Below are 14,636 nucleotides of genomic sequence, written 5' to 3'. Positions count from 1 at the left end.
CAGCCTGGGGCAGGAGTGGCGCAGGGCTATGTGTCTGCCACAGCCCTGGGGCCTGCAGGCTGAGATCTGTGGATACCGAAGCCTGAGTTCTCTTGGCCTGCGGCCTGCTTTTTCCTTTTCACAGCCTGGGTTTTCCTCTCACACAAGGAATCTGTTGGCCCTGAAACCCAGGTTCTCAGGGCGCCGCTGCCTAAGTTTTCCTGTCGTCACTAGCCCCCTTCCTGTCCCCACAGGACAGTGGCTGCCGAGGTGCGGAAGCAGGTGTCGCGGGAGCGCAGTGGCTCTCCCCACTCCAGCAGGCGCTGCAGCGGCTCCCTGGGGGTAAGTGTTTGGGAGGCGCCCACACCCCAGACCCTGCCCTCTGGCGGAGGTGGGGTTCCCTTCTGCCTGGGCTCTGTCCCACCACCTCTCCCACCATCGCCCTGTCTTATGGGGAAGCCGAGGCGACTTCGCCAGAAGGGACCCAGCCTTGGCAGGGGTGGGGTCCCTGGCCTGTCCCCAGCACTGTCCCCAGCACTGTCCCCATTCCTGCTTCCCTGAGAGCGGAGAGGGTTGTCCCTCTCTCTGCAGCTGCTTCCGGGGGGGTGGGGGTGGGGGGGAGGCAGCCCTGTGGGTGGTCAAGGGGGAGAGGCTCCAGCCTGATGTCCCCGCCTCCTGCTGCCTGGACCACCCAGATGGGGATGGGGAGGCAGGCTGGGGGATGGGAAGTACATCCGGCTATAGAGGGGAGTGGGTGGGGCCATCTGGCCACAGGGCCTTAGGAATTGTCTGTTTCTTTGCTGCAGTCAACAGGCCTTTCCTTCCACCATTAGTTCCCTGCCCTTCCAGGCCCAGGGTGTGATTTCCTGTCTGGAAATGGGTGGGATGGGCCTAGCTGGGAGTTGGCGGGGAGGAGAATCTGAAGTCACTGCCTGCCGTGGAACCAACCTCTGCAGCTCCAGCACCCACCATGGCTCCCACTGTCCTCTTATTAGAGTCAGAGGCCAGCCCAACCCCACACTCACCCTTTGCCCACTCCTAGTGCCCAGGGCAGGGGTCACAGACGCTTGTTCTAACCCAGGTCCCACTGACTGAAGTCATTGAGCCCCTGGACTTTGAGGACGTGCTACTGAGCCGGCCACCAGATGCTGAGCCTGGGCCCCTCCGAGACCTGGTCGAGTTTCCAGCTGATGACCTGGAGCTGCTGCTGCAGCCCCGGGAGTGCCGGACCACAGAGCCCGGGATCCCTGAGGATGAGTGGGTTCAGCCCCAGGCCCTCCCTGTGCATAACTCCACTCTGCCTCTACGCACCGCCCCTTCATCAGTACCCCCTTTCCCATCAAGCTCCCAACAGCCCCGAATTCAACCCCTGGCTCCTCTGTGTGACCTCGGACAAGTCACCCTCCCTCTCTGAACCCCTATCTCCCTATCTCTGAAATGAGCAGAAGGGGTCACTGGAAGGATTAGCACCAGGTCTCTGCTTCTGTCTACTCTGATTTTATTTTGTGCAGAAAGCTGGACGCCAAGGTGAGGGCCGCGGTGGAGATGTACACAGAGGACTGGATCATCGCCCATAGAAGGTGGGTCTGGCTGGGGGCAGTTCAGGATGGAGGGTCAAGAGGCCTGGTCTGAGCCCAGAAGGGCCCATGATCTGTGGCCAGTCCTCCTGCTTATCGGCCTACTGTTCCTGCAAGGACAGCCGGCCTTCTCTGATGGAGCACAGGGTGGGTGGATGGCCTTGCAGGTGGGTCAGGGGCATCGGAAAGCCTTGGGGAGCCTAGGTGCCTGCTACCCACCCAGCCCTGCCTCTTCCTAGGTACCAGCATCTTAGCGCAGCGTACAGTCCCATCACCACAGAGACCCAGCGAGAGCGGCAGAAGGGCCTCACCCGCCAGGTCTTTGAGCAGGACGCTTCTGGGGATGAGAAGTCTGGCCTGGAGGACTCGGTGAGGGAACCCCAAGTAGGGGTCGCCACAGGGGTATGTGTGTGGACTCTGGCCCCAGGTCTCAGTCACATGTGACGGGAAATGACCCAAATAGTCTCAACCCAAAAGGAAATGTATCAGCCCTATAACTGAAAAGTTAAGGGTAATAATTGTAAACATTTATTAAGAGCTTAGTGTATACTAAATGCTTTTTACTTGTCCTCATCTTTCATCCTGTGAGGCAGGGCAACCACTGCATCTATTTTACAGGTAAAGAAGCTAAGGCACAGACAGGCGCTTAGCAGGCCTTCACTGGCATACTGGGTCTTGAGCCTAATTTTGTCAACTAACATTTATTGAGCAGCTACTTTATACCAGTAATAATCATACCAAGAATCATTGTCATTACTTCCATTGTTACTATTTATAGATGTAGTTGGAGAAACTGAGGCCCTTAGAGTGACAATTCCAGAGCAAAGTCCCAGGGAAGGCTCTCATTGGCCCAGGCCAGGTGTGTCCTTACCGTGGAGCCAATCCCTCGGGCCGGTAGATGTTGTGTTCCGATTGGCCAGATGAGGATCATGGGAAGCCCAAAACATGGCGATAGGAGTAGTCTTCCCAACAGTGGTAAAGGAGGGAAGCATGACAAACAGAAGTTTCTCGAAAGAGGGTCAGCAAAGCGCCTAGGTGACGCTTGTAGTGGTGACTCCACTCCCTGGCCCTCAGCTTCCCCATCTCTAGAATGGGCACGAGGAGTGTCTCCCCCAAGTGGGATGAAGGCGCATCCAACTGGCACTCACTGCTTCCACGTTCTCCACTGTCAGGATGACCCCCGGCACTCCTCTGGCTCCCCCGAGGACACTCCACGAAGCAGCGGCGCCTCTGGCATCTTCGACCTGAGGAACTTAGCAGCCGACTCACTGTTGCCCTCCCTGCTGGAGCGCACGGCGCCCGACGACGTGGACCGGCGCAATGAGGTTCTGCGCCGGCAGCACCGTCCCCGCGCCCTGCTTGCCCTCTACCCGGCGCCGGATGAGGTGGGTGCCTGCGCAGGCCCTGAAGCCAATACCCGTCCAACTGACGTATCTCTATATGTTATCCCAGCAACGTGTACTGAGTACCTACTGCATACTCTGTATTTTTATTCAATGGCTTTTATTGGACGCCTCAGTATATACCTCTATATTTATTCAATCATTTCTTATTGTATATCTACTGTATAGTCCTCTCTTAAACAGAATTTAACCAACCAATATTTATTGAGTGCCTAATATATATGCCTATATTTATCTAACCAACATTTATTGGGCACCTAGTGTATATGCTATATTTTTATTCAATGGTTTTTATTGAACACCTGCTATGTACCCCTGTATTTATGCAACCAAATTTTATTGGGTACCTAGTGTATCCACCTGTGTTTTCATTCAACCATTTATCGAGTTCTTACTATACGCTCACGTATTTATTCAATCAGCACTTACTGGGTACCTAGTATATATCCCTGTATATGTCCAATCAGCATTAATCGAATGCTTTCTGCATGTGTCTACATTTATCCAACCCAGTTTTAGTAGATGCCTTCTGTATGCTTTGTTTATTCAGCTGACATGTTTGGATGCCTACCGTATGGCAGGCTCTGGGGAGAAAGCCATGAACAAGACAGACCTAGTCCCTGTCCCCCGAGTTCACAGTTTAGTGGAAGAGAGGCAGGCCCTCCTACCGGGAGATTACAACCTAGACGGAACAGTGCCATGAGGAGGTACTGGTAATTGTCTTTCACGTGGCCCTCAGTGTCCCAGCCACGTGGCCTATTGCATTAGGGCATTGTGAACACCTGGAGGAGGTGCCTACCCAGTCCTCAGGGTTCAGGGAAAGCTTCCTGGAGGAAGTGTCAGCTAAGCAGCGGCCTGAATGATGTGCAAGCATCGGTCAGATGAGGAGGGAAGAAGAAAGGCATTTCAGGAAGGAGGAACAGCATATGCAAAGGCTCAGAGGAAAGAGACTGCAAGAAGTTTAGTCAGGCTGGGGGTATAATTTGTCTCAGGCCATGCATTCCAAACCCTTCTTGGAGGATGTGTCCCAGCTGTCCCCCTGGCTCTTCTCAGGATGAGGCTGTGGAACGCTGCATCCACCCGGAGCCACCTCGTGAACATTTTGGACAGAGGATCCTGGTCAAGTGTCTGTCACTTAAGTGAGTGTGCTGACCTGCCCTTCCCTTCAGAGATGCAAAGGGATGACATGGGTTCTGGTGTGGCACACTCTTGGTTGCTCACTACGAGAACCATGCCATTTCCATGCAGCCCTGAGACCTGCGAGGCCTCCCATGGGATTTTGGGCAGGAAATAAGACTTCCTTTTTTGCTATTCAAAGTCACCAGTCTTTAAATGCCAACTGTGTGCCAGGCTCTGTTCTCAACTCTTCACCTGTATTAACTCTAATCATCACCACAACCTTGTAAGGTGGGCACAGTGGGGAAACTGAGGCACAGAGTGACAAAGTCATTGTGCCCAAGATCACACAACTTGTGAGGCCAGGAGCTCAGCACTCACCCACTCTGTTGCTGGGACCCAGGCTGGAGGGGGTGCTGGTGACCCTGGAACTGGCTTCCAGCTGCCCGAGGCCACCTCCACAGCAGCTCCCAGAGAGCAGCCAGAAGTGCGTGGGAATGGAGCTGAACAGGATGTGGCCTTGGACCTGAGCCCGGCATTGCCCCTCCCCACCCTGAATTCCTGGCTGGATGAGGGCAGGAAAGGGAGGCCCAGTCTGGCCTAAGGCCTAGGTGGTCCGCCTGCCCCAAGCCCAAGGGTTTGGAACCAGCTCTGTGAGCTCATTCAGTCATTCAACGAACACTCACTGAGGGCCTACTGTGTACAAAACATGTAACCATGGGATGACTACACAGGGCTGTCTAGATGGGGACGTGCAGCACACACAAAGGCGGGGAGACATCTGGAGAGGGGGAAAATGAGGCCAAGAGGTGGGCGGGGCAAGGCTGGGCCATGCAGCAATTTTTGCTCAGGGCAGTGGGGAACCTCAAATTTTAAGATGCTTCCTTAGAAAGTACATGGTGAGTGAGACAGGGAGGTGGTTACGGTGGCCGTTCAGGCAAGTGAAGTCAGGACTGAGCCCAGGGTGGCAAAGGTGGAAGAGGACACCCCAGGGAGGGGAGACAGGGAGGCTTAGGAGTTGAGAATTTCAAGTTTAGGGGTGAATCGTTGTGCCAAAAGCTGCCTCCATGCCTGCTGAACAAGGGCCGTGGATGTGGGAGGCGGGGCTCTTTGTGAGTTATGGGGTGGGGGGGGCTGGGTAGGGCATCAGGAAAGAGTGTCAGGGGCAGCGTCTGCCAGATTACCCCATTCACCTGCAGGTTCGAGATCGAGATCGAGCCCATCTTTGGCATCTTGGCCCTGTATGATGTACGGGAGAAAAAGAAGGTAGGAGCCCCTTTCTTCCCCTTCCTCCCCGACATCCCTCCTCACTGCAGGACAGTGGGCTTCCTAGGGGTGGTGGCTCAGCTGCCTCTCGTGTTCCTAGATCTCAGAGAACTTCTACTTTGACCTGAACTCGGACTCCATGAAGGGGCTGCTGCGGGCCCATGGTACCCACCCAGCCATCTCTACCCTGGCCCGCTCTGCCATCTTCTCCGTGACCTACCCCTCACCTGACATCTTCCTGGTCATCAAGGTGCCTGCTGAGGCTGGGCAAGGGGTTGGTAATGGTGAATGCCACAGGCAGAGTCCCTGTTCTCATGGAAGAAGACAGACATGTCCCAAGAAGAATGATCAGGCCTGTCACGGGGGAAGCACAGGTAGTGGATGGAGCCTGGAGGAGGCTTCTGACCCAGCTCGGGTGGGGAAAGTGGACCCAGCCATGGAGAGGTGACACCATAGCCAAGACCCATGAGTGGGCAGCCTGTGGAGATATGGCATCCTGGCACATGTGGATAGTCATCTAAAATAGTTTTTTAAGTTGAGGTAGTTTTCAGTTTGTTAGGGTTAGGGGAGGATAGACCTAGTTGGCACATTTATTTGGGATTTTCTGTTTCTAGGAGAGAACTCAAATTTTCTTTACCAAAATGTTCATTTAGGTTATACTAATGACACGAATTGAGCAGCTACAGGCAGGCACTGACCACTGTCAGTCAGGTGTCACAGGGGTTGCCTTTAGTCCTCACAGCAGCCCTGGGAGGTGGGGTTGCCACAGCCCCCGTTTTATAGCTGGGCAAACAGGCATAGAACAGATAAGGGTCCCACAGCCCGAGTGGTCAGGATTGAAGTCCAGTTCTTGTGGCCCAGAGCTATGTTTGGAGTGACCTCTTTATATTAACAAAGAAAAATGTAGATGTAGGGAAAATATGGAGCCTTGGGTTTGGGGTGGATTCTAAAGGTGGGGAGGGGGCAGCTGGCCAGGCAAGTCAACTGAATCCCAAGGACAGTGGGAGCCATGGAAGGTGTGGGAGCAAGATGGATGGATGCCTGGGGGCTTGTGAGCGGTCCAAGAGGTTGGGAGTGAGGTGGGGAGGTTGGGGGCCTGACAAACACTCACTGGGCCTGCCTGCCCCTCAGCTGGAAAAGGTGCTACAGCAGGGGGACATCAGCGAGTGCTGTGAGCCTTACATGGTGATGAAGGAGGTGGACACAGCCAAGGTAATCGGGTGGAGGCTGGACCTGGTGGTGAGGGGGCCACCGGCAGGGCAGATCCTGGGTTCAACAGGCCTGAGGCACTGAGCCTGTGGGTGTCGGAGGGTCTCCCCACAGAACAAAGAAAAGCTGGAGAAGCTGCGCTTGGCAGCCGAGCAGTTCTGCACCCGCCTGGGCCGCTACCGCATGCCCTTCGCCTGGACCGCAGTGCACTTGGCCAACATCGTGAGCAGCGCGGGGCAGCCGGACCGTGACTCAGACTCAGAGGGCGGTGAGGAGGCGGGGCTTACAGGCCGAGGGCGGAGCTACCGGGGAGGGGAAGTGGCGCCCTCTGCTTGCTGGACTCGGTACCAGGCTGAGTCTCCAAGTCTCTGTCTGTCTCTCGTCTCTGTCCCCCCGGCGTCTATCACTGTCACTGCCTTTCCTAGAGCGCCGATCCGCCTGGACTGACCGCCGCCGTCGGGGGCCCCCGGACCGGACGAGTAGTGGGGACGATGCCTGTAGCTTCTCTGGCTTCCGCCCAGCCACATTAACTGTCACCAACTTCTTTAAGCAGGTGTTGTGGCCGCAGGGCAGGGGGCTGGGGAAAGGGTACCGAGAGACACACCTCAGTTTCCCCTTGTGGGTACCCAGCTCACGGGGGTGGGTCCCGTGTAGGAAGCAGAGCGGCTCAGCGATGAGGACCTCTTCAAGTTCCTGGCTGACATGAGGCGCCCGTCATCCTTGCTGCGGCGACTACGGCCTGTGACTGGTACGTGGCACACCCCGTAAACAAGAGGTGTCGCTCACACAGCCATTCTCAACAAACACACACTGATCATCTGCTGTGTCCAGCCCTGGGGACCCAGCAGTGACTGTGATAGACAAATCCCTGACTTCAGGGGCTAGACCTTCTGGTAAGGGCCAAGGTTAGAAACAGAATAAATAAGACAGATAGTGGGGCAAATGGGGGACATGGTAGGAGGGGAGGACATTGGTCCTGTGGGCAGAGCTGATCAAATATGGGGGCAAGAAATGAGTGGAGGGTGACTTCTGGCCTTAGCACCTGAGGGACAGCATTGGGGAGAGTAGAGCCCTGACTCTGAAGCCCAGGGGCTCCCAGGCAAGTGCAAACCAGTTACCCCTCCCTAGCCCAGCTGAAGATTGACATCTCCCCGGCCCCCGAGAACCCTCACTTCTGCCTGTCCCCGGAGCTGCTTCATGTCAAGCCCTACCCAGACCCCAGGGGCCGGCCCACTAAGGAGATCCTGGAGTTCCCTGCCCGTGAGGTCTACGCTCCCCACACCAGCTACAGGTAACAGCCTCCGGAGCCCAGCTGGGCACTTGAATGGGGGGTGTTCAGGCATCATGCAAAGCGAGGTCCCCTTCTCCCAGACACACACATGCCCAGGATGAGACACCACTGCTTAATTTAATGGGGTGTGTAGGCATGAAGAGGCACATGTCCTTCCTTCACCCCTCCTCGATGGGGCCATCTCTGCCTGCGTCCCCACCTGCTTCTGTCTCTGCTCCATGGCTGGAATCGGGGCCTGGTGGCCTGGCATACCCCAGCTGACAGGCAGCTCCTCCCTGTGCAGGGGCTGCATGGAGCGTGAAAGCACCCCTTGGTGCTTGGCTGGTCCTCAGTTCCTCCAGGCGGGCTCAGGCTGGGAGCGCCGCTCTGTGCAGTCTGGGAGGGAGACAAGGCTCAGCCAAGGCAGAAGGGCCCCAATCCAGCCACCCCACATACCCCAGTCCAGTTGCCCTGCATGCCCAGCCCCTACCAGGCTCACCTCTCCTGGATCTGTCGCAGCCGGTGCTGCTGTGCCACCATCTCCTGCCTCTGTCGCTGCAGGTGGCCTGTGAGGGCCCACACGACGTAGCTCTGCTTGTCAGCATGGGCCTGTGGGGTCAGGACAGAAACCTTAGCTGGGGGTCGCCTAACCTCCCATCACCTGACCATGCCCAACACCGCCCCCCTCATTGCAGGTCATTGCCACTCCCTGGCCTCAACTTCCCTATCTGTAAAATGGGGACGAAATGGGTCTCACTTCATGAGCTTATGAGCGTAATATGGAGTATAAAACAGTATTGGGTACTTACTAGACACTTGAGAAATGTTACCAGTTACTCTACTAGTATGCACTGAGTAGCTACCACGTGCCCAGCAGCCCCATGCTGGGTATTTTATCTACACTGCGTCCCTGGCTCTGCTCTGAGACATCAGTTGTTGCCTTTATTTGCAAATGGAGAGACTGAGGCACGAAAAGGGACATGAGTTTTTTCCAGGGTCACACAGGGTATTGGCCATGGTGCTGGGAGGCTGACCTGAGGGAGGGCAGGGGAATGTCTCCAGGACTTGCTCTAGAAGCAAGTTCTGGATGGGAATTGGGGTGCTGACTCCCCCAGGGCTGGGAGCCACCTACCTTTAAAACCTCAAATTTTTGGTGGGTGTGGCTCAGCCAGGCACTTCTCAGCTGGACTTCTAGCTGCTGCGTGCTGTCCTGAAGCTCCTGCTGTCCCTGGGCCACCTCCCCCAGCACCCGGGCCATGGCTTCTGTCTGCAGCTTTAGAGCGTCTCCATCCATCTGATCAGTAGTGAGGCGTTAGTGGGATGACCAACTTGTCTTTGTTCGCCTGACCTTAACACCTAAAGTGCAGTATTCCAGGAACCCCCTCTTCCTGGGCAAACCCAAACAGTGGGTCACCCTAGACATAACTCCACCACAGACTCCTACCCACCCCACAACACCCCAACTGCAGTGCCCACCTGTATCTCCAACAAGCTTGCACGTAGCTCCTGGGCCGCATCCCGGCCCTGGCTGACTTCCTGCCCCAGAAGCCCCAGTGCATGGCCATAGATGCCTAGGCTACTCCTGGCCTCCATCAGCTGTGCTTCCATGGTCCTGTACACACCATTGAGGGCCTGGCCCAGCTGCAGAGCCCCGTGGAAGAGCAGGGTCAGCTCCTCATTCTCTGCTGGCTCTAGGCTGCCGACGGGGGCCACAGAGGCAAGCTGGACCCCCGTCAGCAGGGCACATAGCAGACACAGTGCAAGCATGGGCATGGCTGAGGGGCTGGGGGTGCAATCCCAGAGCCACTGCCTTTTATCCCCTAACACCCCCTTTACCCTGGTCAATCATTAGCCAGGTGGGTGCCCTGCGTTATGCAAGGGCCTAGAGGTGGTAAGACTGTTGCATCAGGCGAATTGTCCAGCTGGGTCATGCTGGGATCACGCTGGCTGGGGCTCAGGGCCAGGCCTGGGCCAGGGCCACTGGGAGAGGTCAGGCCCAGGCCTAGCTAGGGGACCCTGAGGCTCTAAGCTTTGGTTTCCCCACCAGCGGATAGCACAACAACAACAGTAATAATAGTGAGGCCTTTATGAGTGCCACTGGTTTGCTCAGAGTTGTTCCATTGCCATTATGGTAGCTGGTCTCATACCCTTCCCACAAGCCTGCAATGCCAGGGCCTTTGCTGGCCTGGTTGAGAGCTGGGGGAATGAGTGCAGGTGGCGAGACTCTCCTGAGGCCACACAGCCCAACTCTAGAACCCACACATGCCCCAGATCAATGCTAACTGCCATTTATCTCCCTGAATGACTGTGGGCAAGTGCCTCGGTTTCCTTGCCTGTGAAATAATGTGACATTAGTCCTGCCTTGAGAAGTAAATGAGCCGTTTCGTGTTGAGTGCTTAGAACAGAGCCTGGCCCACAGTAGGTGCCCCATTAGCGTTTGGTGCAATTATTGTCATTATTTTTATCATCTTTGGTATTGTTACGGAGGCTCAGCTGGAAGGCTCAATGACCCTGTTGTACAAATAGGGAAACTGAGGCCCAGAGGGAGGTTGAGGCTTGCACAGTTGCCTCTGGGAAGGGAGGCAGAACTCTGACCCCAACCCAGCTCCTACCTCTGACTCCGGCCTCAGCATCCCCACATGATAGACAGGCCGCATAACTAGTAGCCTCTCCTGGGGGAAGGGGCGGTCAGGCTCATGAACGCGTGAGAGGCAGGTCAGCCCGGTTGGGGCTCAGGCCTGACCACTGGCCACCTGGGCCACCTTCTTGTTACCTTGGCCCTGAGCACCCATTTGTCCCCTACCCTCTGCCTCATCATGCCTCATTAGTGCCCCCAAAGTCCCTCTGTGTTCCCACTCTCTGCCAGTTTCTTTATCTGTACTCTGAGGGTGCCCATCTGTCCCCCTCTCTGCCAGTCATATTTCTGGCCCATGCCCCTAATTGTCACTTAACCTGGCCCTCAATGCCCCAGCCGTGTGGCCACTGCCTTCTGTCCCAGGCCCAGCCTCTTCTGTCCGTCTGCCGCCCCTGCTCTCCCCTCCCCTGTCCCCACAGGAGCCTGCTCTACGTGCACCCGCACGGCCTCAGCTTCAGCAGCTGCTCTGCCACCCCTGTCCCCACAGGAACCTGCTCTACGTGCACCCGCACAGCCTCAACTTCAGCAGCCGCCAGGGCTCTGTGCGAAACCTCACCGTGCGAGTGCAGTACATGGCGGGCGAGGACCCCAGCCAGGCCTTGCCGGTCAGTGGCTGGGCCTGGGGGAGGTGGGTGGGGTGTCCCTAGTGGGCCCCTCATGCCCCCGCTCCCCTAGGTCATCTTTGGTAAGTCCAGCTGCAGCGAATTCGCCCAGGATGCCTTCACGCCTGTGGTCTACCACAGCAAGTAGGTGGCATGGGGGCAGGAGCACTGACGGGCGGGGGACAGGTTCCAGGAGCGCTGGTAGGGGGACCCGACAGTGGGGCCTGCAGCACTGGGGGGGCCACACGGCTGAGGGGATGGGGCAGGCACGGGGATCCCAGCCCCCAACAGAACCCCAGTCTGGCCCTGCCAGATCCCCTGAGTTCTACGAGGAGTTCAAGCTGCGTCTTCCGGCCTGCATGACTGAGAACCACCACCTGCTCTTCACCTTCTACCACGTCAGCTGCCAGCCGCGGCCTGGCACTGCCCTGGAGACTCCTGTGGGCTTTACTGTGAGCGCCCCTACCAGCCTGCCTGCCTGCCTCCTCCCCAGCCCGCCTGGGCCCTGCCTGGCCCCACCCCTGACTCCCAACCTCTCCCCAGTGGATCCCACTGCTGCAGCACGGCCGCCTGAGGACGGGCCCCTTCTGCCTGCCTGTGTCCGTGGACCAGCCCCCACCCAGCTACTCCGTGCTCACACCTGATGTATGCACCCTGGCCCCCCATGGTTCCCCAGACTCCTGTCTCCTGGGCCCTTGGGAATGCATTACCCACCTTCCCACCAATGGCCTGGTGCCTCTCTGACCCCCATTGTTCCTCATTCACCATGTGGTCCCCCATCCATGCCCTGCCTTCCTTTCCATCAACACCCCTTGGAGCCTTATTGTCCTCTGTTACAGCCTCCAGGGCCCCTGGCTGCCTTATCACCCCCGTTATTGCCTGCCTCTGTGTCCTACTGCCCCCATGTGCCCTCGCTGTCCCCCAGTATCCCTGCCTCATTACTGCCTCCTGCCTCTGCACTCACTGTCCCCTATTAGCACCCCTGCCTGCCTCCCTGATCCTTGTTCCCCAGGAGTCCTTTAGGGTCGATCACAGCCACGCTCCCTCTCTGAATGCTCTGTCACCCTGCCACTTACCCTCGAGGTGTTCATTAATGCCCCTGGGGCCTCAAACCCCTATGCTATCTCCTGATTCACTCCCTTCAATTACCGTTCACCCTGGGAATCCATTCTGTTCCCCTGTTAGCATACCGGCTTCCAGCCTGCCCAGTGGACCCCATAGTGCTCCCTCCCATCCCCTCTACTCCCGTCTCTGGGCTGGGTCGGAGGCATGGTGCCCAGCGGTTCCCCCAGGCAGGGCCATGCTCAGGCCACAGTGTTGCAATGGCTGGGCCTGCAGCCCGATTAGTAGCTGGTAGGGGAGGGCCAGCCGGCGCCCACCACGTTTCCTCTCCCATAGGTGGCACTTCCGGGCATGCGCTGGGTGGATGGCCATAAGGGCGTATTCAGCGTGGAGCTCACAGCTGTGTCCTCTGTGCACCCCCAGGTAGGGAGTGGGATGGGAACCCAGGAGCCGGGCCCTGGGGCTGGGCAACAGTTCCCACTGACCAGGAAGGCCTGGCCTTGGGCCATGGCCATGACTTCGGTCAGCTGGACCTGTCTCCCAGGGAAGCTGCTGACTCAGGTGGGGGCAGCCATGCCAGTGGCCATCCCAGCTGGGGCTCTGGCCCTGTGCATGGTCTCTCCTCTCCTGCATTTTTTCCTATTTCTGTGGTCACTTCCCCCTCTCTCCCTCCTTTGTCTGATATCTCGTCCTTGTGCTTATTTATTGTCAATTCATTGATCCCTGGCCTCAGTGTCCTTGCCCACTCAGCTTCCTCTTCAGTCCCCTGGGAGCTTCCCGGACCAGGGGCCCTGGCCCCTCCCCACTCACTCCTGGTTCTTCCTGTCCCCAGGACCCACACCTGGACAAGTTCTTCACCCTGGTGCATGTCTTGGAGGAGGGGGCTTTCCCGTTCCGGCTCAAGGATGGCGTGCTGAGCGAGGGCACCGTGGAGCAGGAGCTGCGGGCCAGCTTGGCTGCCCTGCGCCTTGCCAGCCCTGAGCCCCTCGTAGCCTTCTCCCACCACGTGCTGGACAAGCTCGTACGTCTGGTTGTACGGCCCCCGATCATCGGCGGCCAGATTGGTGAGCAGGCACAGCCTCAGACCTCAGTTTACTGTCTGGAAAATGGCACCTCAGTCCGCTGGTCTTGGGTGACCTCCTCTAGTCCTTTTATTTTTCAGGCTTCAGTCTCCCTATCTGAAAAATAACCCCAAACCCCTGGGCCAAGAGCTGGTTCTCTGTGACCCTTTGATGGCCACATGATTCTTCGGACCCTAAAGTCTATTCCTTGGGAAGGTAGGAGGCCTGGAACTTGACCTCTGCTCTTCCCGGCAGTGAACCTGGGTCGTGGAGCCTTTGAAGCAATGGCCCATGTAGTCAGCCTCGTCCATCGGAGCTTAGAGCCTGCTCAGGATGCCCGTGGTCACTGCCCACTCCTGGCTGCCTATGTGTACTATGCCTTCCGATTGCCTGGCACTGAGCCCAGCCTCCCAGGTGGTGAGTGTTGCGGGGAGACTCCAGGGGACAGGAAATATCTGGGAGGAGAGCATCCTAAACAAAGGGAGCAGCATATGCAAAGGTTCTGAGGCCACATGTAGCCTCAGTTGGTTTAAGCAACTTGTAAGAGATAATTTTTTGCCCTATCCTTGGTGGGTCATTGTAGACTTGACTGGCAGGTGATTCAGCCAGTCAGCAAGCAGGGACTCAGGCGGGGTTGCCTGGGTTTGATTCCTACCCCTGCCTCCTACAAGCTCTGTCTGTGATCCTGGCCAACTGATTTCACCTCTCTGCGCCTCTTTTCCCATTTGTAAACCGGTGATGATAATAGCGCCCCCTCCTGGGCATGCTGGTAATAGTAAATGACAACAATCTGCAAAATACTTGGCGCTGCGAGTACTCAATTTTAAGTTGTTTTTTTCTCATTTGCTAAATAATTAATAACCACTAACCCCTTTGGGCACTTACTATGTACCAGGCACTGTTCTCAGTGTATTTCAGTCTCCTCAAAATTACTATGAGGCAGCAGCCATTCTCACACTCATTTTACAGGTGAGGAACCTGGAGGCTGAGAGAAAGAAAGTAACTTCGCCAAGGGCAGCCCACTGGAAAGGCGGGTCATCGGGGCGGGTAGGTGGGTGGCTAACCATATTTCCTCCTTGCTCAGGGGCGCCTCCGGTGACAGTGCAGCCTGCCACGCTGGCCCGTGGGCCCGGCCGCCCTGCAAGCCTCTACCTGGCTCGCTCTAAGAGCATCAGCAGCAGCAACCCCGACCTGGCCGTGGCCCCTGGCTCTGTGGATGATGAGGTCTCCCGCATCCTGGCCAGCAAGGTAGGGTGAGGGGGGCCTTGGAATTTGCAGTCTCAGTGGCCATGGATGCCAAGTGGGTAGTTAGAGGATCCCAGTGTTGACAGAGGACAGGAAACAGCAACGAACAACAGCATGGACATGGGGCTGACTTTTAATGGCAGGGCTGGGCTGTGGCTGTCACAAGTCGGAAGCTGTGACAGGTGTGCACTGGGCTCCATACTCTGGGGCC

General features: G+C 57.1%; 2 protein-coding genes across 9 annotated transcripts in view; one reads left to right on the top strand and one right to left on the bottom strand.

Annotated features, from left to right (window-relative positions):
- DOCK6 (dedicator of cytokinesis 6) overlaps positions 1–14,636 on the top strand; it is a 33,774-nt gene continuing 19,138 nt past the window's right edge. For 2 of the 7 annotated variants that reach the window (XM_023523429.1, XM_023523428.1), the window contains exons 1-21: positions 2–321; positions 1,061–1,236; positions 1,491–1,559; positions 1,796–1,925; positions 2,729–2,941; positions 4,013–4,098; positions 5,275–5,341; positions 5,442–5,591; positions 6,473–6,553; positions 6,665–6,818; positions 6,976–7,103; positions 7,205–7,298; positions 7,679–7,841; positions 10,943–11,060; positions 11,131–11,201; positions 11,371–11,509; positions 11,601–11,702; positions 12,456–12,542; positions 12,952–13,183; positions 13,436–13,597; positions 14,265–14,428. In XM_023523429.1, coding sequence (XP_023379197.1) covers positions 1,525–1,559; positions 1,796–1,925; positions 2,729–2,941; positions 4,013–4,098; positions 5,275–5,341; positions 5,442–5,591; positions 6,473–6,553; positions 6,665–6,818; positions 6,976–7,103; positions 7,205–7,298; positions 7,679–7,841; positions 10,943–11,060; positions 11,131–11,201; positions 11,371–11,509; positions 11,601–11,702; positions 12,456–12,542; positions 12,952–13,183; positions 13,436–13,597; positions 14,265–14,428 — 2,376 coding nt within the window. In that variant the 5' untranslated portion in view covers positions 2–321; positions 1,061–1,236; positions 1,491–1,524. Of the gene's footprint in view, positions 322–1,060; positions 1,237–1,490; positions 1,560–1,795; positions 1,926–2,728; positions 2,942–4,012; positions 4,099–5,274; positions 5,342–5,441; positions 5,592–6,472; positions 6,554–6,664; positions 6,819–6,975; positions 7,104–7,204; positions 7,299–7,678; positions 7,842–10,942; positions 11,061–11,130; positions 11,202–11,370; positions 11,510–11,600; positions 11,703–12,455; positions 12,543–12,951; positions 13,184–13,435; positions 13,598–14,264; positions 14,429–14,636 lie in introns of all 7 variants that reach the window. The other 5 variants (XM_023523431.1, XM_023523430.1, XM_023523427.1 and 2 more) reach the window with 4 other exon arrangements.
- On the bottom strand, positions 7,878–10,298 carry ANGPTL8 (angiopoietin like 8). Of its 2 annotated transcripts, XM_023523435.1 has the most exons (3): positions 9,297–9,725; positions 8,953–9,114; positions 7,878–8,429 (listed from the first exon to the last, which is right to left on the bottom strand). In XM_023523435.1, the coding sequence occupies exons 1-3, from the start codon at positions 9,591–9,593 to the stop codon at positions 8,316–8,318; spliced, it is 573 nt and encodes a 190-aa protein (XP_023379203.1). In that variant the 5' UTR covers positions 9,594–9,725; the 3' UTR covers positions 7,878–8,315. The 2 variants fall into 2 exon arrangements, with proteins under 2 accessions (XP_023379203.1, XP_023379202.1); XM_023523434.1 differs by lacking the exon at positions 7,878–8,429 and having other exon boundaries at positions 8,790–9,114; positions 9,297–10,298.

This window comes from Pteropus vampyrus, unplaced genomic scaffold (genome assembly GCF_000151845.1).
Source record: "Pteropus vampyrus isolate Shadow unplaced genomic scaffold, Pvam_2.0 Scaffold391, whole genome shotgun sequence".
NCBI classification, from domain to species: domain Eukaryota; kingdom Metazoa; phylum Chordata; class Mammalia; order Chiroptera; family Pteropodidae; genus Pteropus; species Pteropus vampyrus.
The sequence above is the reverse complement of the archived record's forward strand: the minus strand, read 5'-3'. Positions and strand labels throughout refer to the sequence as shown.